Consider the following 27,127-nt stretch of genomic DNA (forward strand, 5'->3'; position numbering starts at 1 on the left):
GCACGACTTCATACACATACGAGCGAATCCCTGGACTGTCTGGAGAACGCCCTCAACCGTTTTTCACGCTCACAAGGATGTGTTACAGGAGCTCGCAGTGCGTGAACACTTCAACATTCCAAAGCTACATCAATTGTCCCACTACGTACAGTCAATCAAACTATTCGGAGCTGCAGATGGATTCAACACCGAACTTCCCGAGCGCCTCCACATCGACTTCGCTAAAGAGGCTTACCGCGCAAGTAACAAGCGCGACTACGAGGAACAGATGGCGTTATGGCTTCAACGCCAGGAGGCAGTCTTCTGCCAATCCATTTACCTCGAATGGGTGGCTGAGCGTGCCGCTCGCCGGACAGACCGGGAATCTGAGTATGATTCCGACTCTGATGCTGAAAACGAGGGCTTTGATGTGGTGCCTGTTGTTTCGCAGGATATCATTCATGTTCTGGCGAAGACTGCCCCACATCCTCGTCGATCTGTTCAACATCTCGAAACCATGCATGGCGCCGTTGATTTCCTGCCCGCTCTCACATTATTTTTACAGAAGCATTTGCCGCACAATCATAGCATTGTGCCTGGTCCCCAAGATCGTTTTGACACTTTCCGACAAGTAGTCATCATCCTTCCCCCCGACCCTCGTGTGTCCGAGTTGCCCAAGTGCCTACGGGTCAGGGCGACGCCTGAAGTGCTTCCTTCGTCTTCTGGACGGAAGCCAGGTTCCCCCAATCGATTTGACATGGCACTGGTTAGCAGTGATGGCGTCCAAGCATCGAAGGCACTACTCACGCTGAATGGTATGTCAATGGCTTCCATTTTACGAAGTATTACAATGACAATATCTAAATTATAGCCGCTGTCCGAGTTGCGCAGGTCCGTGTGTTGTTCACGCTGCCTCGTCAATTTGGCGCATACCCGCGACCCCTTGCATACGTTGAATGGTTTACCCCGTTCAGAGAGCCAGACGAGTCGTCTGGTCTGCATCTAATCTCTCGTTCAACTCGTCACTTGCGACGGAATTCGGCCGTGATTCATGTTGACGAGATTATTCGTCCATGTCACCTCATACCCAAGATGGGTTGATTGGTCAATCCTACGTGGACGAGCGCGAATGTGTATGAGTTGGCGAGTGAATTTCAAGTTTACTTAAATCCATTCATTGACCTCGAGACTTTTTGTATGTCCACTACGAGTACTTAGATTGATTTAGAATAGGACTATTGGCTACTACAGTGAATACAACTACTCCCAGCGCCTCCCGTAGCTCTACATAGCCCCGTATTTAACTACATATCACTACAGTGACTATGTAGCAATATGTAGTTGTCACTGGAACTACACCAATATTTGTTTTTTCCTGATGAATGCTGCACAACTTATAAGATAGCCAGCAACTATCACCAGACAGCCAACGGAAACTATGTCTCATGAAGATATCATGCTGACCATCTCCTTCCGTGGAATATCACATACTGTTTCCCTCTCAAACAACGCACCCGTCTCTGCTCTCCACTCCCGCCTCGAGGCCCTAACTTCTGTCCCACCATCATTACAGAAACTCATTCATAGAGGGAAGAAAATCCAGCATCGACAGGATGACCCCGATCCAGAACCCACCATTGCGCAACCTGGTCTTCGCAATGGCATCAAAGTGCAGATGCTTGGCTCGACAGCAGAAGAACTCGGACAGCTGAATGCAGCTGACGCGGCACATCAGAAGAAAGAGCAAATTCTTGGGGACAGGGCACTGAAGCCGCAGGTAAAGGTATGTCCTGGCATACGTTCTTATCGTCAAGACTGTCAATCATGATGAGAGGCAGTTAGCTTCGTTCGACAGGGTCATCATCTACCTCGTCTCACCAGTACCGCTTTCATCGCTAGTGATGTGCACGGCCCGGCCCGGCTCAAAAGCCGGGGCCACGGCTCGGCTTGATGGGGCTCAGGCTCACTGAGATTGCAGGCCGAGCCTTCCTTGACGGCTCAGGCTAGGCTCGGCTCGGCCTAGGCTTAGGCCGCGGCTTGCTATGCGAAAAATTGTGTGATATCATTAACGGCTGTCGAAAATGCATGGGCACCAACGTACATGAAAATGAGTCCAAACGAGTGCATGCAAGTCCAGATGAATGCATGCAAGTGCAAACGAGTGCAGACAAGCCCAGACGAATACAGACAAGCCAGGGCAAGTCCAAACGAACGCAGACAAGTCCAGACGAATGCAGATGAATGCAGACGAGTCCAAACGAGTGCAGGCAAGCGCAAATGAATGCAGGCAAGTCCAAACGATTGCAGGCGAGTCCAGATGAATGCAGACAAGCCAAGTCAAGTCCAAACGTTTGCAGACAAGCCCAGACGAATACAGACAAGCCAAGTCAAGTCCAAATGAGTTCAGGCAAGTCCAAGCGAATGCAGATGAGTCCAAACGAATGCAGAATGAGTGCAGGCAAGTACAAGCGAATGCAGACGAGTCCAAACAAGTGCAGGCAGGCCCAGATGAATAGAGGCAAGTCAAAACGAGTTCAGGCAAGTCCAGACGAATGCAGACGAATGCAGAAGAGTCCAGACGAGTGCAGGTAAGTCTAGATGGATGAGAATGCCGAGGGACAAGCCATAATGAACCAAAATGAGGCCAGGCAAGCCCAGATGAATGAGAACGACGAGGGACAAGTCAGAACAGGTGTACACAAGCTGGAATGAGTGCAATATGAGCACGAGTGTGAAGATACGAGTGGTGAATGAACAGGATACAAGCATGAATGACCCGTTCCGAACAAACAAAGTGTCACGTGCAACGATTTATAAATGAGTATGTGTAAGTGAGAACACGCAGAATTACATACGAACAAATGCAGATGCACGCAAACGAGCAGAAGTACTCAAATACTCATCTATGATCTGCCAGTGTTACTCCCATTGAAAGCCGTGGCTCGAGGGCCAGGCTCAGGCTTACAGATACCTCAAGCCGGGCCTTGAGCCCTTATGGGCCGTCCTCAAGGCTCGGCTTGGCCCGGCCTAAATGGGCTCGGCTTGGCTCGGCCCACGGCCTGAAGCCGGGCTTTGCACATCACTATGAATCATCGCATAGAGCCGCTCACTCATCTCCCGCGACCTGAAACAGCGACGGAGTGTCTCACGACGCTTTCCAAAGATCCTGCAGTCTTACATATCATGCAGAAGCATCGTTTCTCCGTTGGCTTGCTTACCGAGCTTGCTCCACATGAGCATCCTGGGCTTCTAGGTCTTAATGTCGGGAGTGGAGGTACCATCAAGCTGCGAATTCGGCTTGACACATATGATGGGTTTCGCCCGTACTTGGAGGTCAGACGCGTGTTATGCCATGAACTGGCGCACAATGTATGGGGCGACCATGATAATGACGTGAGTCACAGCTACCTTCTAATGTCCTATTCACATGACGGTCCATGCTGTTAGTTTAAAGAGCCGAATTCTCAGCTTAATCGCGAGGTTGCAGATTTTGAGGCTGCAGCAGGAGCAGGAACGCATCATCTTTCTGATTCAAGCGATATCTATCAGCCGTCGTCGGACAAAGAAGTGGAGGCTCTCATTCATGTCCTACGTGGCACAGGCCTTCGAGGCAATGATACCATGGAAGAACGGCGGAAAAGGGTGCTGGATGCTGGATGCTGGATGCTGCCACAGCGCGCCTTAGGAACGAAGAAGAAGAACTGGAACGGAGTTGCGGGACTTCTGGACCACAGAAGCAATCTGGATGACAGTTGAGTAAATTAATTTCACGGATGATCAGGCTAGCGATGGTTGTTTGAATCGGATGATAATTTGCTTCTGGACTAGTAAGCTTCCAACGGGCCACCCGTGGACTGGTGGGCATTTGGATGTCTGGTGTACGAACTTGTTTCGTCGCACCATAAGGCACGTTTCCTGTCTTGCTTCGCTGCTATCTTACTGATACCATCTTCTCAGCCGCTCTTTTATACGGAAGAGGACATATTTGATTATGCTTTCTTTCGCTGCTACTCTCACAATTTGTTCCCTGCATTTAAAGACCTTCATCCATTGATCGTTGATTTGGTTGAAGGGGTAAGCTTCGGATTGTTCATTTTGCAACACTATCACTTATCTAAACCGTGATAGCTGATCGAACCTTGTCCCGTGTCACGGTATGGGTTCTGGGACGTTAGGAACCACAAGAGTTTTGTGAAAAATGGCAGGCCAGAATTCGACGATGCGTGTTCTCGTGGTAGGTTTCATTTGATTTGTCTGCGAACATCGTACTTAAAATCCACTGCAGCTCTGCGCCGCGAAGAACGGCCGCACACATTATCAATCTTGTGGGATGGGCAGACTCAAACAGAAGATATTTGGCGTCCCATATCTTCCTGGCAGTCTCGGCACTTGGATTGGAAGCCTAGGCGTACTACACCTCTTTTCTCTCGCCACGGCAAAATACTCTCGAAATATACTTTGGTCTATACACCTTAGTGCCCTTTTTTGTTTACATATATCTTTCACACTTCATTTCATTGCTTGTTCCTTATCTCCAGGTGGTGGCAGAATCAGCAAGCTGGTTTCGGCACACTGACTAAGTCACGCAAGGAACGCACGGGCACACGCCATGTTACCAGGGGAAGATGCTCGAGTGTGTACAAAGTACTAACTTGAATATGTAGGCCTGGGCGACACGTAACCCTCGGCCTACTTTAAATTCGCGGAGGTCTCAGCACTAACTAATACTCTCCTCTTCTATAATGGACGGAGAAGGGATCTTCTGCAGAATCGGCCCGACGTTAAGACCACTCGAGCCCATCGTCCTCTCGGTCGCACCGAAATCTGGCCTTGGCCACACTGACTACGCGAGGTCATACAATCAGACTTTGCGTCACATCTGTTGCTTTCACTCTGAATGGGTCGGGGTATGATAAGCACAGAGGTATGCGGCTATGTTCAAGCGAGCTCGCCGACGCCTAAATATGCAGTACTGCGGATGTCCATAGATGAACGGAGGAGCCTGGGCTTGTCCTGGGCTTTCATTCTCTTCGAATATAATGTTTCACTCGCAACGGTTAGCATTATCGAGTGCGATGCATTGCATGAGTATAACAACAAGGAAACAAGCTTGATGGAGCAGCAAAAGATCTAAAGACTGCAACAAAGATAAGATAGTTGACCACATACTGCAGTATTAATGCCCATTAGCATGTGGAGGAGATGCGCAACAGAGGAAAAGTACGAGACGACCCCACCACGGGATAGGTGGTGACTGCGCAGCTGCTGCACCAGATGTGGGAGTATGAGTACCTGGAGCAGGAGGTGTCGTGGAGGTCGAGGCTGTGGCAGGCTGAGTTTGTGATGATGACGCCTGGGTTTGGCCATGCAATTGGCCTTGCTGCCGCGGCCGCGGCCGTGGAGCAACAACCAATGACTGCAGATAAATAATTGAACAACGGCAATGGGAAACATACGCAAATAAATACGTACCTTTCTGTCTTGTACTGTAGGAACATCGACGATAGGAGGGCCACGATGAGAGAAGATGGACGGTCTTGAACGATGCTGGAGTTCGGTTGCTCCGTCAGTCTTGGAGTGAGAGTGACGAAATAGCGATGAAAAGCCGCTGAATAGCGCACGCGGATTCGAAGAAGAGGAATGGTGATGGGAACCATGTGCTGCGGAGGACTGAGAGTACAAAGATCAGAATGAGAACTGGTCGACAAACGCAGACGACTCACCTGGGCGCTATCGAAAAATCCTGGCGGTATTCGGCGGGCATGAACAGTTGGACGTCGCATAGCATCTCTCTAGAATATCTTTAAAATGGTTTAAAAGCTTTGAGAAACTCGTCACACACGGTCGTTAACGATTTTGGAGCTGGGACCTGCAAGTGGGAGATCAGTATAGTTTTACCGAAAAACCATGGGATTTACATGAGAAATAGGCAGGAGGAGGTCTTCAAGGTCAGCTTCTTTGAGAATGGCATGAATGTCCCATGTGTACGCATTTCCGTTTCGGCAACCAGTGACTAGCACTTTTCCATCAGCAGAAAGGGTCGCGGACTCCACATAATCTTCATGCAGGAGGGGTGGTCCGATCGGGAGATTCGTGTCGAGATTCCATAGACGCACTGTTTTATCATTTAATGCACTTGTAAGGAAGCGATTGTGGGGAGACAAGGAGAAGACGCCGACACGGTTTGTATGACCCTCAAGAATGGCAATCTGCTGCCAAGTGGCTGTGTCGAATATCCTAATCGGGCCATATGAACCGAAGATAAGCTTCTTTCCGTCCGACGTCCAGGTCAAGCTCCAAACATAGTTATCATGTTTGAGTGTGGTGGTCAGTTTGCCCGTCTTCGCATCCCAGATTTTGACTGCATCCTCGTTGTGTCCGCCCGTTGCAATGTATTCGTTATCAGGGGAGTACATCACTGCCCTCGCCCACTCGTGTCCGGTTTTGATTTCCAGGACAGTTTTGCCGCTCTTGACATCCCAGACTCTTGTCGTCCCATCCCAGGATCCACTCGCTACTCGCTCACCATCCGCACTCCAGCACAATGCACACACAACATGGGTGTGTCCCGTCCATTTGGATATCACCTTCCTCGTCTCGATATCCCACAACCTCACTGTCCTGTCAGTGCTTCCACTTGCAACTATCTTGTGGTTCGGAGACAATGCCATGGACGATATTCCTAGTTCATTCTCATCTTTCCAGTCCTCACCTATCTGTGCGCCGCTCTCTAGGTCCCATAATCGGAGTGAGCCGTCCAATGAACATGTGATTATGCGTCGTCCGCTGGGCAGATGGACGACACCTGTTACCCAGCTGGTATGACCTTGCATGGTCTGACGTGGCGTGGTCGCTGGCGTCTTTCTGGTGGAGGATGACATGGTCGGCGCTGGGGGTTCCATGTACTGCAGATTGGGGACTAGTATCTATGCGAGAGATGTCTGTCGAGATCTCTGAACCAAATCGGGTTATCAGACGGCAATGGTGATTGGTGAGTCCAGGGGCCTACTTCTTGTTAACGCTTGTCAGAAGCACATAAGCCATTGCTCACGAGACAGCCTACTTACAGGAATCTAGTCCTCACCTAGAAGACAACTTCGGGACTGTATATACAGGACTTGCGGCGCTGTTTGTGCAAGATATCCTGGTGGGTATGGGCCGATGCTGCTGTAGTAAGCAAGCGGTTATTCTTAACCTGCAGAAGAGCCTCAAGATCACTTACGAGGCGCACCGTTTATACAAATTCAGTGCTCAAATCCCTAGTGATCAATGGGTGTTTGGGTTGGAGTCGAGGAAGTTGGGCATCCCTTCGTTTAAGCGTCTGTTAAGTTACGTCCGCATCTGTCATCCTGTGTTTGTTGTACAGCTTAAGGGCTGTGTGGACAAAGCGCTCATGGGCCTGTGACCAGTGCTAAGAATATGCATCTTCTTATACGTAAGGGACTTTATGCTGGCGACAAAGTTCGACGGGAGCCGTACTCCCTCTCCACTCTACATGTTTCTTCCGGCCTGTGTTTGAACTCGATGCCGTCAACATTTCTGGATGTGTGCAGGTTGTGCAGCATACCCGTATCATTAGTACGAGGGGTAGGGTTGTCGACCGCCTCAGGACGAAGTCGCTTCGCTTCGCGTGAAAGTTGACAGTCTTCTGGATTACAGTCACGTCTTGCCGCTTCCTTCTTACCTCTCCATGGTTCAACAGAAATCCTATATCGCGATGAGTTCAACTTTTTCGCTCTAATACTGCATCAGACTTGGGGAGAGTAGTAGCAACATGTATTGACGACTGCAACGCCAAAAAAACAGTGATAAGCGTCTACCCTCGGAGTACATCTAAACACGCATTCCAACTAACGGGACCCTCAACGAATCCTTGATCGCGGGGTCATGAACATTGGATAGAGACATAAATCTTGCTCGTCCGATAGTGAATTCTGTAAAATCACCTGAAAGACTGGTAGCTTGAGTCAGGGCCCAGTCTATGCTCAGAGTGATCCCGAACTTTCATCCTCCTGAGTATAAAATTTCTCTCACAACGGTTAGCATCGGTGCAGTACATGAGTCTCACAGACGAGGGAATAAGATTGATGGAGTGGTAAAATAAATGAAAAAGAGAGATGAGACTGCAAGAGAACTACTTAGAAGCGACGATATAATTGTTGTCCGCATGTCGCAGTATTAACGCCCATTGGCATGTGGGGGATATGCACAACAATGGAAAAATACGAGACGAGCCCACAATGGGAGGGGTCGTGACTGCGTAGGTGCTGCAACTGCTGTGGTAGTATTAGTACCTGAATCAGAAGGTAGTATCGCGGAGGTCAAGTTGGTGGCAGGCTGAGTTTGTGATGATGACGCCTGGGTGTGACCGTGCGATTGAGTTTGCTGCTGCTGTGTTCGTTTCACCTTGTCACGTTCTGGCCGGCGAGCAACAAACAGTGGCTGACAAGATATCACTGAGCTCGGCGATGGGAAACGCACGCGAAGAAATACGTACCTTTTTGTCCCGTACCGCAACCTTTGAAGCATGGCCAACACGTTGACTTGATTCTAGCGCTGATCATAATTACGGACCATGGAATTGCCGAAGGAACAGTGAGGGCAATATCTAGACAAACTTCACATACAAATGATCCGGGTGTTGGTCGAAATGAATGCACAATTGATTCACTGATGCCAGATTAGTAGCATGGCACGCAGGGCAGGTGGGTACATGCAAAACTGTGTGTCGTCGTTGAAACAGCATTTGGTGCTTACTGGTGAGTTATGTTCCTCGAATGCGGACTTGAACATGTGTAGATACCTCAGCAGGTGTGCGCACCCTTATATCTGAGCTCGCAGATTGTCATGACTAAATAGAGCAGAGTTCAGAAAGATCAATTGATGTGCTTGCGGTTCGAATTCAGCGAATTGACACACCTTGTGTGACGCGGCACTGCCACACTTCGAATAGACCCACCATTATATGGAGATAGTGTCCCTGCTTGCACCGACAGGGTCCATCTCCCGTCGCGTCATCAAAATTGCTGTCGAAGCCTATGATCAGGCGGGGAAAGGCGATGTCCACTCAGCGGTCCAATCACACGTGTCTCTCACGCGTAGCGGAGGAGACGACTCGCTGGAAGGGATTGTTGGATTGATTAAGGGTCATTCCATCAAGCCTGAAGAAATTCAGGAGCTGAGGACGAACATTAGGTCAGACGTCAATCTGCAAGTGGACGAAGAGTGGTGGATGGTGCGGGCCTGCATGGCAGTGCTCAATTATAGCGCGTTTGAATTCTGTAGTGTACCTTGTTCCCAACACACATGACTCATTCTAGTCACCGCCTTCAAATTATCTGGCTTAGTTTCATCGCGATTTCCTGCCAGGACTCAGACTCACTCAGCGTGGAGCTCAGCGACGATACCATACGTCAATACACGTTGCAAGTCTGGCATATCTATTACCACACGTACTTGTTCTGGAGTTGCAACGTTGAATAGCTATTGTTGCACAGAGATTTGTTTGCCGCGCTTATGTGAAAACGCTCGATTCTGGTCTATTGATATGAAGATTATCAGCTGTAAGTAGTGTTTCTTTTTCATGGCTCTGGGTACGAACTAAGGGGTGACGGAGCAGTAGGTATTGCGCGTGTGGTCTGACCTCGGACGTTGGCCACGCTCGTCGGTGCTGAGGGAAAGGCTGATTTTGGCCGTATTAACTTGTAGGATATCATAGTGCAGAAATCGTGCGTAAATATATGATATTGTCAGGAATTGAGGAAGACGAACCGGCCACTATACACTTACATCTGGAGGTTGGCGTGCGTCTTGCTGGATTCCGACAGCATCCTGGGCCGCTCCAGGAATCCTTGAATACTGACTCCTGAGCAGAATATACAAAGCTTCCTGCGGCTTCAAGAGTCGTTGGAGCATCCGGTTCTGTCCACCCGCGAGCTCTCTGTCGTCTTTCGATGTGTATTAAGGTCATGTAGCATCAACGATCGTGATGTAAGTGATCAAGTGCATGGACCTTAAATTGAGCCTGGAATTCTCGACGTGCGAAATAGCATGCTTTGGTATGAATACAGTGAGTGTAAGGACTCGCGGTGCGCGCCAAGACTCACTGGTTTGAACGGTGTGCACTAGCTTTCCTGACCAAGGGGAGGAAGCAGGTTCATACCCCATGTCCTTGACCGGGTCAAAATATGCCATCCTGCCCTCTATATTTTGTCGAAGAGGTTGTAGACTAGCTCTCCCGAAATTAGTAACAAGGTATGGCAGTTATGTGCCTGAAGCAGCCCGAGAGCTGTGGACATGTCGAGATCGTGTCGTGCTGTAGAGGAGGTGAAATTGTTTGGCTTGATTGAACTATGTAGGGTTAGGGTTCCAGATCCAGCTTATCGACTTAAGCTTGACCGGGTTGATCCAATTGTCCAGTCATCGAATACAATGTCTACGAGCGCAGAACAGGAAGATGCTCTTGTAACGTCAACCGATCCTCTGCATGTGAGCCATCACTTAAACATTGATTCGACCTGCGATACTGATCACGAATCGCATCACCGATGGTCAGCCTGCAAATCTTATATCAGAACTATGCGCATCCTTCTACAGATTGGGATGGGTGACGGGCACTGGTGGAGGTATCTGTATTCGCACTCAGTTTGTTTCTTGTCGGCTGTGACTTGCGCGTGCTGATCAGTCCTCGGTAGCGATAAAGTATACATCGCCCCCTCAGGCGTACAGAAAGAGCGCATCGAGCCGTCGCACATATTCGTTCTCCCTTATCCCCAGGCAGAGCCTTCTCCTCATACCGACAGGATTTTCCTTCGTCGCCCAAAGTTGAACTTGAAAGAGTCTGCCTGCACCCCGCTCTTCTGGAATGCTTTCACGATTCGTAATGCTGGCTCCTGCATACACACCCATTCTCAGAATGCGGTGATGGCGACACTGCTCTGGGAGAAAGAGAAGATGTTCAGAATTTCTCATCAAGTGGGTTGGGAGAGTATGCTGCGAACATTTCGTACTGATCGTGTTTGCAGGAGGTATTGAGCTTTTGCCTTTTATTCTCCCTTCATTGATCCCCGGAAAGATGATCAAGGGCGTCCGAATTGGCGGAAATGGTTCGACCCTTTCATACCTTGACACACTTGAGGTCCCGATCATCGACAATACTCCTAACGAAGAAGACCTAAAGGACAGCATGAAAGAGGCCATGGAGAAGTATCCCAGGGCAGCTGGTATTCTCGTGTTGCGTCACGGTATCTATGTCTGGGGTCCGTCATTGGCCATCATCTCGTTTTCTGTGCTAACTTCCTCCATCAGGCGACGATTGGCAGAAAGCGAAAACTCAAACAGAAGTCAGTCGCAACACATTTTGAATTCAGGCTGAAGATTAATCATAATCAGTGCCTCGATTACTTGTTGGAAATAGGAGTTAAAATGAAGTTGGCCGGTCTGCCAACGGTGCTCAATGAATGAGCGTCGAGCGCTCGAGCTGTTGCGTACATGTACGGAAACGAACGTTCCACTTCCCCCCCCCCGTCGCTGATGCCATCACAGACCCAAACCACGAGACTGCAGAATATTAGTGTAACACAGCCTCTCACTATATCGTTTTTGTTATCGTAGCCATGATGCGTTTCACTTGCGTTGGTATGCCCACTTGCATCGACGTTAATACTGGTGGGTACAGCAGCCTTGAGGCTTTGAAATAGCGGTTATTTTGGATTGAATTATTGCCTGCGTTTAGCAACCTCCCATTTGCCACCAACATCCGGATCTAGGCCCGCCCACCGAGGTATTGACTGTATTACAGGCACAAGGAGCCTAGCACTAGTATCATGAAGAATTCTGCCAATCAGAGTGGCTGCTGGCAGTCCAGGGACGAACACACAAACTTTCGGGTGGGCATCTGGATGTAACATGCGTATCCGACGCTGCTGGGCCACTTGGGTAAAATCATGCGCGATCATTCTTTTAAGCACGCATGGTTCAAGGATGATTGATGTGCCTTTCATATACCACATCAAGTCCTTATCCTGCGTCACATTGTTTTGAGAGAAGAGCTGTATAACGCTAATTGTTCGGGTGTAGGGTGTAGATAGCAAAAGGATATGGCGAAGACTATGCGGATAAAATTCCCCTGGAGTTGGAAGCATAATCAGTTGAAGTTAGAGCTCAAGTAAGAACGACCTCTGTATAGATTGAGGGGATACAGTAAATCCGGCCGAGGAGTTGACACATGGACGGCCCATGTCAGGGTAGTACCCTCGACGAGGTCGGCGCAAGCTCTACCCTGGGGAGCTTCATTGGCGTATCTTCAAACTCTGCCCATCCACCTCTCAGCCCAATCTCCACCACCCGCTCAACAATTCTCGCCAGTTCATTGTTCCGTGCCCGTTCTGACTCGACATCCCCCAAACTTTCTTGGATTCTCTCCAGACGCTCTGTGAGTGATGCGACATTCGCAGAGAGCTCCTCAATTCGTTCATTGACGTCATCTCTCTGTTTGGACTGACTCCGAGACGACCGCCATGTTTCGCCTATTATCAATAGTGCGGCTACTGAAAATAAGAAGCCTTCTGCTAATGCGTTGGCACCGTTTTCTATTGCTCTGAGACACAGATGAAATAAGACATGAGGTGTTTTCATAGGATGATACAATGCGCACCTCGTTTCTGCTAACGGCTTGACGTGTAGCCTGGCTGGTTCACCGAGGATATTCGTTCTCAGCTGAATTTCAGCCGAATGCATCTTCTGAGCAAGGGAAATACATATTGAACGGAAGGTTTCATGCCTGTAAAAACTCCAGTATTAATATCAACAGGATTCAAACCCCCGCACGTACTGCTTCGCTTGGTTCTTCAGTTGCGAAGAGATGGGCTTCGCAAGTGTCTGTCACATCTGAGACCTCGAGCCAATGCAGGAGAGAGTGTAGCTCGACTCACTCGGATCACAAGGGTAGCGAGTTTGACTGTAGCCATTGTGTTGTATAGCACGTTCCGGAGTCTTGATGGTCAGAGAAAAGCAAAGAGAAATGTCAAAGATCCTAGTCTAGAGCACGATGCCGAATACGCGCGTCAGCCCAGAGCCGTCGGACCTGGACTAACAACGAGAACTGGACTACCAGCAAAAACGGGAAACAAGCAGAACGAAAGGCCTTCGGAGAGCACGACAGCGCCGCTTACACGCTTTCCAAACTTCAAAGACTTATAGCAGCGGATTACTGAACCAAATGTTCTCTCCGTCAAAGTGGGCAACCGCCCATAGAGGGGTCCATTATGTAATCAACCGCCCATAGAGGGGTTCATTATGTAAGCCACTTTAGCGCTGTGGACTCTGGTCTTCTGGGTTTTAGTACTTTACTTATTGACTTGTTATTGACAGCGCTTCTTCACTAACCACGATGAGCTCAACGATGGACTCGACTTCAGACCCGCTTTTGGCTCTCCGGCATGCGATCAAAGCTAAATCTCCAATAACATATGTCGCGAGTTCAGAGCCAACGACTTCCCTTCTTGCTGCATCCCACATCGTTCTGTCTCCGACTCTTTCGCTTCCAAAATCAACTTCAACACGCTATTCGAAGCCTGGGACCTCGGGATCCTCACCGTCTGACTTCTTCACCCTTGAAGCTGTGTATTTAGCATGGCTCCTCCGCGATGCGCCTGTTGCAGAATACATGAAACAGGCTCGAGACAACGGCCTTGCAGTGGGTTTTGTGAGCGTTACGGAGAGGAAAAGCATTGTGGAATGGTTGGAGGGCAAGGTGCATGACTTGAAAAGAATAGTGTCACTTGCAGGTGCGTAGACATGTAACCTGGACCTGGACCTGTAACCGAGCTTTCTGCAGCAGCAGAATCAACGACACCTCCAGGCACACCTACTCACGTTGGTGCATCCACCATACCCCTCATTACCCCAAAGCGCACAGCACATGTTGCAGATACTACCACCACTCCCTCTAAGCGACGCTACGTTGCCGATCAGCAAGATGTCGAAGTTGTAAAACGGATCAAGCAGAACGAGGTCGAGCTGCGGGACAGGAATACTGTTCTACGAGGAATAAAACCAAATGTAAGTCTGAATCCCATCACGTATTTGTCTCACCAACCGCAATTCAGAACTTCTCTGCCCTACGAGCTACATACACTGAAAAATTGAAGAAGCTCAAGGAGACAAAACCTGGGGCTGCCCTAATTCCTGCGCCGTCTGCTGGCGCTCCCATGCTGGCCCGCAAAGCTAGTATGTCCTCATCCCAAAAATCTTACTCAAAACTCTAAATTGGCTGCAGAAAATCTGTACCCTATCATCATGATTTCCTCCTCTCCGACTGCCCTTATAACTATGCACAACGTCAAGCGTTTCTTGCAAGAATCATTGTACGTTTTGCTCTGTCAGTCAAATGCTTTTTCAGTTGATATCTTGTTCTTATAGTTTTGAGTCTTCCTCGGCGGCACGCGAACGTGCTGCATCTGCTGGAAACTCCCGTGCTGAGGATGTCATTCACATTGACAGGCGGCGTGTACCGCCTTCCTCATCCTCACAGCCTACATCTACGCCTCGCGGAGACATTCAACGGTACTTTGTTGTTGATAGTACTGACGCGTTGCAGAAATTTGGTGCGGATGCGTGGGAACGTGTTGTCTGCGTGATGACCACCGGCCAAGCCTGGCAGTTCCGCCCGTACAGGTGGAGTGAGCCCCGGGCTCTATTCCATCACGGTGCGTAGTTCTCATTTGGCTGACCTCGATCGCTGATGATCATGGGCCGCTAGTGAAAGGCGTATACGTCTCATGGGCGAATGACCCGCCCAACACAAAGATCAAAGACTGGAATGTCACCGAATTGAAGGTGTGCCTTAAACCTTCCCCTCTATGTTCAGGCTGATATAACATCGTGTTAGATCGATCCTCACAGACGACACATTGACAAGTCTGTGGTGGCGCACTTTTGGCAGCTCATTGATGACTGGACAATCACCAATAAGCCGTGGTTGATCAAATCATGATGCTCTGCTCTCGATCCGTTTATTGGTGGCAGCGAGCCGCTGAAACAAGGATCAGTTTTGTTTCCCCCCCATTTTGCACTGGTTTGTGCATTTTATGCCTCCGTTTACCGGAGACTCGTACTTATGTATCGGAATTACATTTCTTGTAATCAACTTGATGGTGTAAAAGGGCTGACGATAAACAGGTGAATCTGTGTGCGATCAAAATGTCACAGATTAAGTCTCGCCTGCATAATGGCTTACGAGCGATGGAGTCCACTTCAGTGACCGCGGCGGTAATCATGATGACGTGTTGGCTCCAACATTCAATTGACACTTTGCGCCGTGCAGAGCAGAGTACTCTGGCTAATCTAAGTTGGAAGCAAAGATCAGCTCCTTCTGCGGCTGCAGGCTAAGTTTGCAAGTAAGGGGATGGTATGGGTTCCTACAAGCTATACAAGTACAAGGTCGAAGCCAAGCGTGGGCGAGAACCAGTCTCCCATAGTCAGACCATGCAAAGAACTAAGACAGTCTGAGTCGTTCCTTTGATAATACCTCTCACCCAACAATCATTCCTCAACATCAACAATCCGCCACTCGATCTCTCTGCTAGCCCAGAAAGGTACGACTGTCTTGTCCCCACTACTATATTCAGCCTGCACGCTCACCCCTTGCACCTTCTCCACCACAACCTTCGGAGCATCTGAGTCCGCCGGGATCTGATAAAATTTGCGCCCAAAATTGCTGGTAAAATCAGCCAACTTATCAATTGCTCCAAACGAATCGAGGAGGTGCGCGACGAGGGGGAGAAGGATAGGAGAGGTATAAACCCCCGCTGCACACCCGCTTGCCGCTGTTGCTGTCGATTTTGAAAGGCTCGGGTGCGGTGCAGAATCAGATCCGAGGAAGAATTTCTTGTTGCCAGATTTAACAACTTCTTGAAGCGCGCGACGATCTTCTGGAAACTTGGCGACAGGTTTGCAAAAGTGGAAAGATTGGCCGGCCCAATCATCGACTGTGAGGGCGAGGTGGTGTGCTGTGATTGTGCATGCGACGTTATCACCGCAGGCTTTGACAGCATTGACGGCAGCTGCGGTCGTTGCGTGCTCGAGGACGATACGTAGTTTAGGATATTTGTTGGCTAGGTTTGCGAGAACAGGAAGGAAACGTTCTTCAGCGTTGAGGACGCAGATGTTTTTAGAGTGGTCGGATGGGATTTCTCCATGAAGATTGAGCACGATGCCGTGCACCTCCATAGCTTTGAATAGTTCGTCATATTTGTCATAACTCTCAATTCCCTCGTCCGAGTTGGTGGTTACACCACGAGGATATGATTTGACGCCTACGATACCCGCAGCCTTCCAGTTTTTGACATCGCTGGGATGGAGGGCGTCGGAAAGATAGAGGGTCATGAGGAACTCCATTTTGGATGATCCCGAGTACTCTTTCAACTTTTTCTTGTATTCAATTGCCATTTCTGTAGTGGTGATTGGGGGCACGAGATTTGGCTGTGACCGTCAATCGATCGTTGTCCTATAAACTGAGATGATTAGCACATACCATGACATAGGCAAGATAGAAACCACCCTTGTGGACGTGGGGGGTAACGAGCTTCGATAGTTCACCATCCCGGAGGTGAACATGAAAATCAGCAGGGGCGATTACTTCTCTTATGTCTCCATATTTTGCAGTGGACATGATCGTGATGGAGAGAGCTTGATCTAGCCGAGATCATACTACATCCTACCTTGTATCCGGCCTGCTCCGAGATCGCCTCAATGAGCCCATTAAGGAGATTATATCGGGGAGTGTTTTTTCGCGCTACAAACGTTCATCACACCAGCACATGGCTAATGTTCAACAAATCAGTCCATCTTCACAAGAATCTACACCAGAATCAATGTCTGGAGGAGTGAATCTTGGACCAACCGTTCATGCCCAGTCAGAACTTGATCTGGCTGGACAAGTCCGAATAGGGGTTGACTATGAGTGATTCATAGTACATTCGTTCCGCCAATCTTGAATTCTCTTCATTCGCTGCTTGTACTTTTGGTGGCACTGCTGCTCAACAGTCTGATAGGATTGGATAGGGTCGATGAACGACTTGACAAGAGCAAATTTAATCTCTGCCAATATAGTATGAATTCGATCTTACAAGCTTAAGAGGCGGTCAAGAGTTATACTACATATAATGTTTTTTTCCTACAAAGAATGTGTTGTCCCGAGGAAGAAAGGAAAGCATAAGGTAAGGTAACTGTCACTTCACATAATCGAACATCCATCAGGGCACCACCCTTCGCCAAGTAACCCTGCCTCATCCAGCCATCCGGCGCACCCGTCTCTCGCTCTGGTCTCACTGGTATACCCAAGCCCAAGTGCACTGGCTTTGATGGCGCCCGATGAACGGCGCACCTCTATCGTTAACTCCTTGTCTTCCTTCTCATCCGTTGGTATAGTGTAAAACCAGAGAAGCTTCTGCTCCGATGCAAGAAGCTCTACGCGACCCTCGGATGGAGTGACAGTGATGTCGTACCAGTCATCCTTGAATATGACTGGCGAGAGCGCCGGTTGAGAACTCACAGGAAGAGTGAGCGTGGATGACGTGTACGCGCGAGGTGTTGTCGTTCCTGATGCACCGCGGCTACTCCCTTCTTGCCCGATATCCATGGAATCATCGACTTGGCCCCGGGCGTTAGAACCGAGGGTTTTGCCCAAGCAAGCATCCGAGGCGAAATGAACGAGAGGCAAGAAAATTTCAGTGGGCAAGGAACTATCCTTGCACAATCCTTTCATTCCTGTCGCTAGAACATCGTCATCGTCGACGGGTATGTCTTCTGCGTTGACCTTGAGAGTAAGGTGGAAGGCGGCTTTGGAGATGTCGAACTGGATGTTCGAAGGGGTACCAACGACCGCTATTGGCCATGGGCGACAAAAAGCGCGCACGGCACGAGCGCCGTTTGTAAGGAACGATAGGAGAGAGGCGGCTTCGCACTGCACAGGTTCGCCTTCTTCAACACTAGAACTGGCGTAAGGCGACGAATAAGCCGGGAGTGTTGATATTGTGAGGGTTGACGCTCGTGCCGGCGCTAATGAACCCATTGACATTTTGGATGATATCTGGAGGGCTGGAACCCTTTCCGCTTCTCCTGCGCGCAGGTCATCGCCACACCATAAGCTGAGATCCTCCATATTCCACCCATCCCCCCACGGGTGCGAGCTATCGGGACAGTACGTCCATACTGTCCAGTTCAAGCAGTTCTCGCCATCCGCCGCATTCAAACTTGCATCTAGTGCACGCTCTTGCCGCGAGTAGTCACCCTTGTACTTGCCACCATCAGTGTATCCATACGAGCGTTTGGCATCCATATCGAAAGGTGTTCCAATCTCTCCAATGATAGTTGGGTATCGCGCTGGGCCGGTAGGTGGAAGCGCACCTAGTTGTGTCGCGTCCGCCTTCAGATACCCGAGTTGGCTTTGAAGGCTGTTCCGTATGGCGCGTTCGCCTACGCGTAGAGCTTGTATCTGCGTTGAATATTTTCCCCGCAGGAGACCAAGGGCATCAGCGTTGAACCAGTTCCAGTGGCGTGTAACGAGCGTTAGGCCATCGTAATAATGCGTCGAATAGCATGCCCTGCCCTGCAACAGCTCCTCAGGTATCGGAGGAGGTTGAGCAAAGACGGGGGGCTGCACGAACGCGATGGCTTGTGGATGGTGCGCTCTAATTGCTTTCAGGTAAAGAGCGTAGTGGGGAAGGAAGAAGGCGTGTAGAAAATGTACGGGATCTTCTGTTCCTGGAACATGTGCGAAATAGTCGGGCTCCAGAACGTATCCACTCTGCACATCCCATACATTGTGCAAAGCCCATATGCATTCGCCGAGCGTCCAACCAGGGTCACGCCTCCAGCCCCAGCGTGGGTGAATGCCTCCAGGCTCCGTAGAGGGATCTGACCATGCCTTGACGCCGTTGGGGTCTATGGTGACAGTACCATCGCGCTTTGGACCCATGGAGCCAAAAGAGAAGTTGTCAAGCGTCTGCACCTGACCCATACCGAGACGGAAGCTCTGCGCTGGGGATGGAACGGTGCCCTTCTTGAGCGTGGAACCCTGTTGTTGCGGATAAGCATTGAGGTCATCCCATGAGATGAGCCCTTCTGCTGGCTCGTTCATGCTGTCCCAACCAATGACAACTTCATCAAGAAGATCCCCAGCCTCCGCCACTCGCTCCGCCAACTTTGCAAAGGCGTTTGCGAAGTGCGTCTGGAGGTATTCCTGAATGTTGACCCCGTCAATGATGCATTTTGGCGCGAACGTGGAACCGCCGAAAAAGAGAGTGAACATGGTTTGCGAGACAAGTCTGCCATAGTTTGTTGACCATATCATGGCAGGCATTTCCGCGGGTTCGCGGGACGCGGGAGTGGGGTACTCGCAATGAATTATAGCTGCTTGGGTGGCACTGAATGCACCTGGATTTAAACCACATGCAACGAGTGTCCAATAAGGTGCTCCTGAACCGCCTGAAAAACGAGACCACTGAATGGCAAATTAAAAACAGTAGCAATACGTTTGCGAGAAAGCTTACGATGTCTTGGTGAGGATTCAAATAAACTTTGAATCCATGCGCCTTGCATTTCCGCAGTATCTCTATTGTGTAATCCATAAAATCATAATCATATTTCCCTCTGGTCAAATCACTGTTATCAAGGGCTGGAGACGACATTGAATAAGTACTCACGGTCCTTCGTGTTCCAGGGATTCCCAGGTTACAGGAAAGCGCAACATATTGAAACCCCAACCCCGCAAGCGGGCGAGGTGCTCGTCCGCGTCATCCAGCTTTAGTGGTCGGCCTATAAAGCTCTCACTGCCAATCTTTGCTTCTTCCCAAAATCCATCAAGGACCTGAGAAGGTTGGTTCACGGGTGCTTTGGAGGAACCAGATAGGTTCACGCCGCGTAGCAGAAGGGTACGACCAGCGTTATCGACAAAATTACCATCGAGCGTATGGATAAATGAGGCGTCTCCAGATGGCACACGAGGCATGGTTGCGACGGCAGAAATTTTATTAAATCTGAAGTCCTTATTTTTCAGCAATCTCGCTGTCGTTCCAAGCGTAGTGGTCGTACTGGTGGGGGTAACAGAACTGTGGAGAAGTGGCAACCGTGCCTGCAAGCATCGTACCACCAAAAACAAAGGCACGATTCCTAAATACGAGTAACCGCCGGCATTACCATTTATGGTGACGGCTGTTCCGGCGGCGTGGCAGGTGTCCCTTGCGGAAGCAATTTCTGCTTTGCGTTCCAAAATCCACATGTACAAGTGTGTCACCTGTCTTATCTCTCCTTCCAGTTTTGTCAAGACAGCAGCAGGAACGTGACTATCCTCGAGATAATGTTTCTGATGACGGAGTGGATCACCAGCAAATAGGTGACAAAACACGACGACCAGCCTGCCAAGGTGCACGCTTCCTGAATATGTGGGAGGGAGTTGAATGATAACACGGCAGAGCTGAAGAACACATGCGTCGATGGGTACCAGTGCTCAGAGATATGTACAACCTATTGGCTTCGCTCTCAGCGCTTAGAATCACCTTCGCTTGGGAAATAGGGATTCGTGGGACTATATAGTATGATTCAACATAGCCTGACCGTGCTCCCCCCCGAGAATCAGAGCCAGACAATGAATCTAGGGCTGAAAAACACGCATGTCCTCGTAACAGGTGCAGTCATTCCCTCATCAGACTGCTCATGATTTCCTCACCCACATCCCAGGCGCGAGCGGAGGCATCGGCCTCGAGACCGTCAAGCTTTATCTGTGTAATTCCATCGTTTCCGTGTCTCCAAAGATGTGACTGACATCCAGCTTTTCTCTTCAGCCCTCGGCGCAAATGTGACTGCACATTATAACTCTAACTCCAAACCCATCCAGACTCTCCAAGTCAGCTTCCCTGCACTGCAATGCGCACAAGCAGACCTCTCCTCTGAGTCTGCCGTGAAGAGCATGTTCGACGCGCTCTCGGGAACGCCGTTCGGTCCTGTGGCAGTAGTCGTGGTCAATCATGGCATTTGGCCACCCGAGGACGTACCCATCGTCGATATGGCCATCGAACAGTGGGACCATACCATCAGCGCAAACCTCACCTCAAGCTTCCTGGTCTGTCGTGAATACTTGCGCCACTTGCGTGCAGCAACAGAAAGCGTGAAAGACAAGGCTGCAATAGTGCTCATCGGGAGCACAGCAGGCAAATACGGCGAGGCGAATCATGGCGATTATGCTATCAGCAAAAGTGGTAGGTTTTTGTGCTTCTCCTGAATCAGGTACTTGCTGAGCGAGATGGGCAGCGATGATGTATGGCTTGACGATGACGCTCAAGAGCGAGATTGTGAAGATTGCACCAAAGGGACGTGTGAATTCTATTGCACCTGGATGGGTCTCGACGCCGATGGTACAAGAGGCACTGGATGATCCGGCTGTCAGCGGTCCTGTATTAGCTGCGTGAGTCATTCTCTTCACTGGGAGAGATACCCAATATGTAGTATGGCTTATCTCCTATTACAGCACTCCCCTGAAGAAATTAGGAACGCCTCTCGATGTTGCAAACCAAATAGCGGTTCTGTCTTCTTCAGTGGTCTCGGGACATGTAACTGGGCAAGTCATCTTCATAGAAGGCGGTTGTGTAGGGGACCTTTGAGTAACTAGCAACGAGTGAGTGGTTTGAAATGTAAGATACGTGGTTCGGCACAACATACGGCATGATGAAAGGCTAAAGCAGGCAGCAGACACGTTTAATCATCAACTCTGGACAATTCTAGACGATTAAGGTGTAATGCAGAAGGTTCAAATCACTCGATAAATATAACGGACATGGGCGGACAAAATGTTTTCGTGGTTTCGCTGGAACCCTTTCATTTCCAGTTTTGACTTCGACTTTCGGTTTCGGCTTTCGGCTTTCGGCTTTCGGTTTCGGCTTTCGACTTCGACTTTGGCAGAAAGTCAGGGAATTGGACACTCTGGGGTCAAAGTCTGGGGCGGACTCTGGGGCCAGAGTCTGGGGCTCGTCGGCAAGTCCGGCAGAGACCAGCTGAGGTTAAATTTCATCGCTCACGAAGCCTTGCATCATGACAAGTACTATTTGCAGGTACTGGCTAGGGCTGCACTAACTAGCATATTCTGACTAACAAGCATTCTTGCCGCTTGGTTCATCGATCGCGATAACAACACCATTGGACTTGCACTATGGGTAGCCATCAACAACAATATTCAATACTACGCCAGGACCTCGGTTGGGCTGGAGCCAAGTCGACCCTACCATATTTGCGAATGACAAGGACGTGATGCAGGCGGTCATCGATGAACGAGTTTTGTTGGCTCTTGTCGGTAAGTCACCCCTCTGTGTGTGTTGCATCTTTGGGCATTCATATATTCATATTCCTAGTTGAGACGAACAGTACTGATAAACTGGCTGCCGCGAGGCAAACTGGCAGCTCATTGTCCAATATGCTACTGTGTGTAGCGTCAACCCACGCATGCCACACGGCCGCTAAACGTATGTCTATAGACTCGTCATGAAGTCACGATCGGCATTGCCGTCACTCCAATCTACAGCAGCCTCCTTGGGGAGATTTTGTCGTCTCTCGCTACTACAGCAGTATTTCACGCAAATCTATGCGCAGGTTCAGGCCAATGAAGCTGCCTTGCAACTAATAGCACAAACCCTACAAACAATTTCTCCTGGCATCGGCTGTACCGCTGTTGAACGTTGACCTTCGGCCATTTGAGTGGGCACAAACCTTGATCTGTCAGTGCTGAGCCACCTACATACTTGCCCTATGTAGCAATATTCATTGATTCCCGTGCTTGCCACCTTGAAGTATGTGTGAACCATGATGTCAATGGGCGCATCATCCCATCTGAGTGCAACGCTCCGCCATACATTTCTTATTGGTATGTCAACCGCAAGATATCCAAGCTCCGACTGAAACAACCATGCGCCCCAGACTCTGGCCCCAGAGTCCGCCCCGGACTTTAGCCCCAGAGTGTCCATTTCCTGGATGCCCTCGACTTTGGCTTTCGACTTTGGACTTTGGCTTTCAACTTTGGCTTTCGACTTTTCCCAGCGCCGGATTGGGAAGTTCCGGGCTGTCTCTTAACATCATCACGACCAACCCGCCAACCCTGCCATAAGCTGCTGAGGGCCATGCCCGAGGCTATTCAACTAACGAACATCTATGATTCTTTCATGCAACTGGGCGAGAGAGTCCACGTCACGCTCAGAACACAGCTCGGTGATATTGGTCGCTTGGATGCTCAAAAGGCTGTCTGCCTTCAATTTCTCGAAATCGAAACCGAAACGTGAAATCAATAAGTGAAATCAAAATCAAATGCGAAATCAAATTCATGAAAACGAAAACACCTTGATGCGAAATCGTACGTCAAAATCTGTCTCGGAAAAGCAAAAATTAGCACCTGAAAATAAATCACTTGCGTTTGAAAGCGAAACGAAAGTTCGAAACCCTTGATTGAAATCGCTGTGAATTTTGTCCGCTGGCGCCCTTCATAGATAAAGGGTTAAAAGATGAAAAGAAGCATTCCCGACCCAGGTGCCTCAATGCAATTCGAAGTAGTACTGCTTTCAGGCATATCCATCGGGTCTGCCGTGAAACTCGTGTTCGAAGTGCTCTTTGGTACACCGTTCGGCTCCGCGGCGTTTCATACGTTCTTTTACGCAATGTTGATCGCCTGGTATATGAGACTCCGCAACAAGGATGTTTAATAGTCCGCTCGTCCTGTAGCATCTTGAGGATTGCATCTTTTCCTTAAGGAATGGCTTTGATAAAGATTGTGAGTAGTTATGCACATGGATACAATCTAATCTATATGAACGCAATCTACTAGATACTTCCACATCTGACCCGACGAATATGCTCATCCCTCATGTACGGGCGCGCGAAACCCTTTCCACAACGATGGCAACGAGCCTTAACCTTCCGCTCATGTACCTCCTTCACATGTCGAGTAAGGTTGGTTTTATTGACCACTGCGATGCACCCGGGCCGTGAGCACTGTACTTTGTTTTGGCGATCCTGCACTGTGAGGGGAGGCGGTGGTTGGTCATGTCTGGCTGAAGAGCCCGACAAAGTCTGCCACTCAGAGTATGTGCTATGCTGAGGTGGGAAGTCTTGCGCCCCGGGCTCATAGCTAGGAGGCCCAGAGGTGCTATAGGATAGGTCTGGCCGTACACGGTGAGTGTTGGAAGTAATAGCTGCAAGTAATTCGAACTTACCTTGGGGTTGACCTAGGCGAGGATCTGTACCCTCTGACATTGATTCCGTGACCCCGAAAGATGTTAAAAGTCCGTCCTCCTGGTCCAAAGATGGACCGTAGGGTTCCGGCTGTGGCACGAAGAAGAAGTTCTCCTGGATTTCCTCGCGAACATTTGTCCTGTCATGGTACTCCACATAAGGCTGCAAGGCAGGTCTCATCGGACCTCCATCAGGGGTCTCACCTAACCGCGAAGGCGGGTAGGTTGGTAGTGGTGATCTGTATAAATCCACGGTAAGTTCATGTCTTCGTCTGCGATGCGCAAATAACCTATTCATTTGTAGCGTGTAGACGACAGGTGAAGTACGAATGCGATAGAATATGGTATCCCTTCCGAGAGTGGGTCTTTTATTTTCTCTGACTGTCGCCTACGGGCTGAATCCTGAAGGGGTTATAATGGTGCATGTGGCGGGCGCAATCTTGGTGTATACTGAATGGAATTACTTTGCTACAGCCTTACCTCGTGTTGCAAATTAGGATCACTGGATGGGTGAGTGCCAGTGCCGCAAACTTTATCTCGTGTTGCAAAGCTCATGGGTTCCATGCACGGAAATGAATATCAGATGCAAGGGAATTGTCACCTGCGAGGTTTTCGATCCCGATCACGCCAGTGACGTCCTCCCGACTTTCATCAACCGAAATTTAAACTCATACTTCATAATGCCGACAAGTGCAGCCCTGCAAGATATGCCAAAGAAACGATCAGAGCTTTCAGTTGATTTATTGGTATCGCCCATTCCAAATCGGCGGACGTCGGTCGCCAGAGTCTGATGGTCAGTTTCCGAATTAAACAGCACTGGTTCAAATGTTCACTTCCTCCGAATCTACTGCATGAGCCAATCACCGCCCGACTTTTCTCAATGACGGAGAATCCCAACAGCGCAATCATGCTTCCAGTACCCAGCCGATACCAGACACGCTGATTCACCTTACGGTCCTTGTCAACTTTTGACGCCTGACTATCTCCGCTAAGCACCCACCTCACGTTCAAGCTCCGACAACTCCTCTGGCGAAACAGACAGTGACCTGCCTATATGTCTAGGATTCAAGTTTCTGAGTCACGGCAGCGACGGCAAACTCGATGCAGCCTGCTTGGGACTAGAATACTGCTCCGCCCCAAGTCTACATTCATCGTCCGCCATGGTTCCTGCAGCTGCCATCATCCGCTTCGTTTCGTTCCTTGTCACACCGGCCGAAACTTTCAGAGATGAGTACTAGTCCTCGACTTTCGGCTGAGTCACTATAGACGAGTTGATGACGGTTTTGATAACTTCGCACAGACTCTACATCCGAATCATATGTCATGTCTTGAAGGTGGGCAGCTCTTCAAGTTGAACCAGATCATACTGCTCGTTGACTGGATGAAATTGAGTGAATTTGATGTATCTCGGCTCTAACGGACTGACTTGAACTCCACGCGCCCAACGCATGTATCATAGCGGATGGGCATGCAATAGTTGAAGGTCATAATTAGCATCTGCCCTCGAGACACGTAATATCATTCAATGATCTGCGATTGCGAAAATGGATAGGTCACCACATGCTTATGTTTCGCCTATAGATAGGACCGTAGATAGGACGGTCATATAACTGAACACGACATGACTCGAGTGTGTTGTTCCGATCTCACCCATTTCAATGTACATGTCAGGTATACTTGATTCCACCCTGACTCCATGCGAAAAAAAGAATAAATTGGACTCTCCTAAATCATTGCGTAACCAATGCCATTCTGTCCGAAGAGTCGGCGAAGACAATGCGTCTGTCCCACAATTTGTCGAAAAAAGGAAAAGAGGGCTCTAATCTGTTTTTTTTGTGAATGGATAACACGCGGTGAGACGATACTTTACCGTGACGTGAAGGTGCGTCCTTCACGGGTACATATGCATGTGCAAGGGGCTTAATGCATAGCACACGGGTTCACGCCCCCCATATGGACATGTGTAACGGTTGCTGTCTTGCCTCAATTAGAAACGCCCCTTACTTTTGACACTCCCCTGCCTAGCAATTATTCTGAATCATTCGCGTTATGTTTTATCCTTCGCTCCCTATGTCTTGTTCCCTATCTACTGTACCTTACATTCCTACATTCTCCGAGCAGTAGATTAGCTTGTCATCTCATACACTTAAATACGGGCTACTGTCATAGACTTAGGGTAGCGTTCTTGTACCCAGAAATACCAGACTTTAACACCGTCTATCTGTGGGAACGTTCTTCTATTGTGCCGCCTACCTCGAGCCTTCACACGCTAAACGGTAGACGTCACATCTTTTTTGACGTACCAAAGTTTGCATTTTACTATCTAAACGATTACAATATCCCCCGAGTCGGCATCTACGGTTAGGCCCACCGGACAATACCACTCGAAAACGATATGTCTACCCACTACAATCTCCGTTCTGGCAGATCCACATCTGTGGGTCCTGCCGCCCTTCCTGATACCCATAGTGCGTCGTCTCTAACCTCCTCCGAAGCTAACCAGACCCCTACGATACCCATCAAGGAGTTGTCTCGCGACTCTCCTATCGGGTCCGTTCTCAGACCCGTCCGCTCTTATAGCGACGTGGTACGAACGAGGTCAGAAACCTCTCAGCCTGGTGCTGAGAAGGAATCTGACAGCGTCCTGAGCAATCTTGATAGCTCGGACGAGGGGACGACCCCAATTTTTAAGACACCTGTTAATATATTAAATTCTCCGTTCGATACAACGAGTGATGAGAGCGACGAACCTTGGAAAGAGGTAGAGCATCGCCATAAGAAATCCAAGAAGTCCCGGAAGGACAATAAGGACCACTCGAGATCTGCCAGGGTCAAAACCAAGCATAAAGATCAGCAGGATACAAACCTGCTAAAGGAGG

At 49.4% G+C, this 27,127-nt stretch overlaps 10 protein-coding genes across 10 annotated transcripts; 7 read left to right on the top strand and 3 right to left on the bottom strand.

Annotated features, from left to right (window-relative positions):
• Positions 1 to 58: 58 nt before the first annotated feature.
• Positions 59 to 1,051, top strand: DEU56DRAFT_959459 (uncharacterized protein; the record flags this gene model as incomplete). The annotated part of the gene is made up of 2 exons (XM_041359304.1): positions 59 to 794; positions 851 to 1,051. Coding segments are annotated over 2 exons (937 nt in total), but the record flags the coding sequence as incomplete, so codon positions are not given.
• A 2,012-nt stretch (positions 1,052 to 3,063) lies between these two features.
• DEU56DRAFT_916017 (WLM domain-containing protein) lies at positions 3,064 to 3,735 on the top strand (the record flags this gene model as incomplete). Its single annotated transcript, XM_041357815.1, has 2 exons — positions 3,064 to 3,372; positions 3,427 to 3,735. 2 exons carry the CDS (start codon positions 3,064 to 3,066, stop codon positions 3,733 to 3,735), a joined length of 618 nt encoding a protein of 205 aa, XP_041204990.1.
• A 6,675-nt stretch (positions 3,736 to 10,410) lies between these two features.
• Positions 10,411 to 11,442, top strand: DEU56DRAFT_742884 (Methylthioribulose-1-phosphate dehydratase; the record flags this gene model as incomplete). The annotated part of the gene is made up of 6 exons (XM_041348973.1): positions 10,411 to 10,467; positions 10,535 to 10,623; positions 10,674 to 10,953; positions 11,054 to 11,237; positions 11,287 to 11,321; positions 11,371 to 11,442. 6 exons carry the CDS (start codon positions 10,411 to 10,413, stop codon positions 11,440 to 11,442), a joined length of 717 nt encoding a protein of 238 aa, XP_041204991.1.
• A 777-nt stretch (positions 11,443 to 12,219) lies between these two features.
• DEU56DRAFT_872884 (optic atrophy 3 protein-domain-containing protein) lies at positions 12,220 to 12,947 on the bottom strand (the record flags this gene model as incomplete). Its single annotated transcript, XM_041355818.1, has 4 exons — positions 12,220 to 12,577; positions 12,635 to 12,760; positions 12,812 to 12,858; positions 12,912 to 12,947. The coding sequence occupies 4 exons, from the start codon at positions 12,945 to 12,947 to the stop codon at positions 12,220 to 12,222; spliced, it is 567 nt and encodes a 188-aa protein (XP_041204992.1).
• A 400-nt stretch (positions 12,948 to 13,347) lies between these two features.
• On the top strand, positions 13,348 to 15,174 carry DEU56DRAFT_822233 (RNA pol II accessory factor, Cdc73 family-domain-containing protein). The gene is made up of 7 exons (XM_041354138.1): positions 13,348 to 13,766; positions 13,817 to 14,040; positions 14,088 to 14,208; positions 14,258 to 14,345; positions 14,401 to 14,687; positions 14,741 to 14,817; positions 14,870 to 15,174. Exons 1-7 carry the CDS (start codon positions 13,370 to 13,372, stop codon positions 14,972 to 14,974), a joined length of 1,299 nt encoding a protein of 432 aa, XP_041204993.1. The 5' UTR covers positions 13,348 to 13,369; the 3' UTR covers positions 14,975 to 15,174.
• Positions 15,175 to 16,738, bottom strand: DEU56DRAFT_822235 (dihydroorotase). The gene is made up of 2 exons (XM_041354139.1): positions 16,514 to 16,738; positions 15,175 to 16,461 (listed from the first exon to the last, which is right to left on the bottom strand). The coding sequence occupies exons 1-2, from the start codon at positions 16,649 to 16,651 to the stop codon at positions 15,523 to 15,525; spliced, it is 1,077 nt and encodes a 358-aa protein (XP_041204994.1). The 5' UTR covers positions 16,652 to 16,738; the 3' UTR covers positions 15,175 to 15,522.
• Positions 16,739 to 17,027: 289 nt separating this feature from the next.
• DEU56DRAFT_822240 (glycoside hydrolase family 5 protein) lies at positions 17,028 to 20,102 on the bottom strand. Its single transcript, XM_041354140.1, has 3 exons — positions 19,686 to 20,102; positions 19,533 to 19,632; positions 17,028 to 19,483 (listed from the first exon to the last, which is right to left on the bottom strand). Exons 1-3 carry the CDS (start codon positions 19,988 to 19,990, stop codon positions 17,216 to 17,218), a joined length of 2,673 nt encoding a protein of 890 aa, XP_041204995.1. The 5' UTR covers positions 19,991 to 20,102; the 3' UTR covers positions 17,028 to 17,215.
• A 140-nt stretch (positions 20,103 to 20,242) lies between these two features.
• On the top strand, positions 20,243 to 21,749 carry DEU56DRAFT_822241 (NAD(P)-binding protein). The gene is made up of 6 exons (XM_041354141.1): positions 20,243 to 20,666; positions 20,719 to 20,763; positions 20,823 to 21,236; positions 21,289 to 21,442; positions 21,506 to 21,668; positions 21,727 to 21,749. Exons 1-5 carry the CDS (start codon positions 20,576 to 20,578, stop codon positions 21,636 to 21,638), a joined length of 837 nt encoding a protein of 278 aa, XP_041204996.1. The 5' UTR covers positions 20,243 to 20,575; the 3' UTR covers positions 21,639 to 21,668; positions 21,727 to 21,749.
• Positions 21,750 to 22,189: 440 nt separating this feature from the next.
• Positions 22,190 to 22,878, top strand: DEU56DRAFT_822249 (uncharacterized protein). Its single transcript, XM_041354142.1, has 3 exons — positions 22,190 to 22,324; positions 22,383 to 22,452; positions 22,506 to 22,878. The coding sequence occupies exons 1-3, from the start codon at positions 22,282 to 22,284 to the stop codon at positions 22,708 to 22,710; spliced, it is 318 nt and encodes a 105-aa protein (XP_041204997.1). The 5' UTR covers positions 22,190 to 22,281; the 3' UTR covers positions 22,711 to 22,878.
• Positions 22,879 to 23,555: 677 nt separating this feature from the next.
• DEU56DRAFT_758874 (uncharacterized protein) lies at positions 23,556 to 25,039 on the top strand (the record flags this gene model as incomplete). Its single annotated transcript, XM_041350273.1, has 7 exons — positions 23,556 to 23,689; positions 23,769 to 23,788; positions 23,843 to 23,967; positions 24,301 to 24,396; positions 24,473 to 24,502; positions 24,723 to 24,758; positions 24,839 to 25,039. The coding sequence occupies 7 exons, from the start codon at positions 23,556 to 23,558 to the stop codon at positions 25,037 to 25,039; spliced, it is 642 nt and encodes a 213-aa protein (XP_041204998.1).
• Positions 25,040 to 27,127: the final 2,088 nt, after the last annotated feature.

Source organism: Suillus clintonianus (assembly GCF_016758775.1).
Source record: "Suillus clintonianus strain FC179 chromosome Unknown DEU56scaffold_78, whole genome shotgun sequence".
In the NCBI taxonomy this organism is placed as follows: domain Eukaryota; kingdom Fungi; phylum Basidiomycota; class Agaricomycetes; order Boletales; family Suillaceae; genus Suillus; species Suillus clintonianus.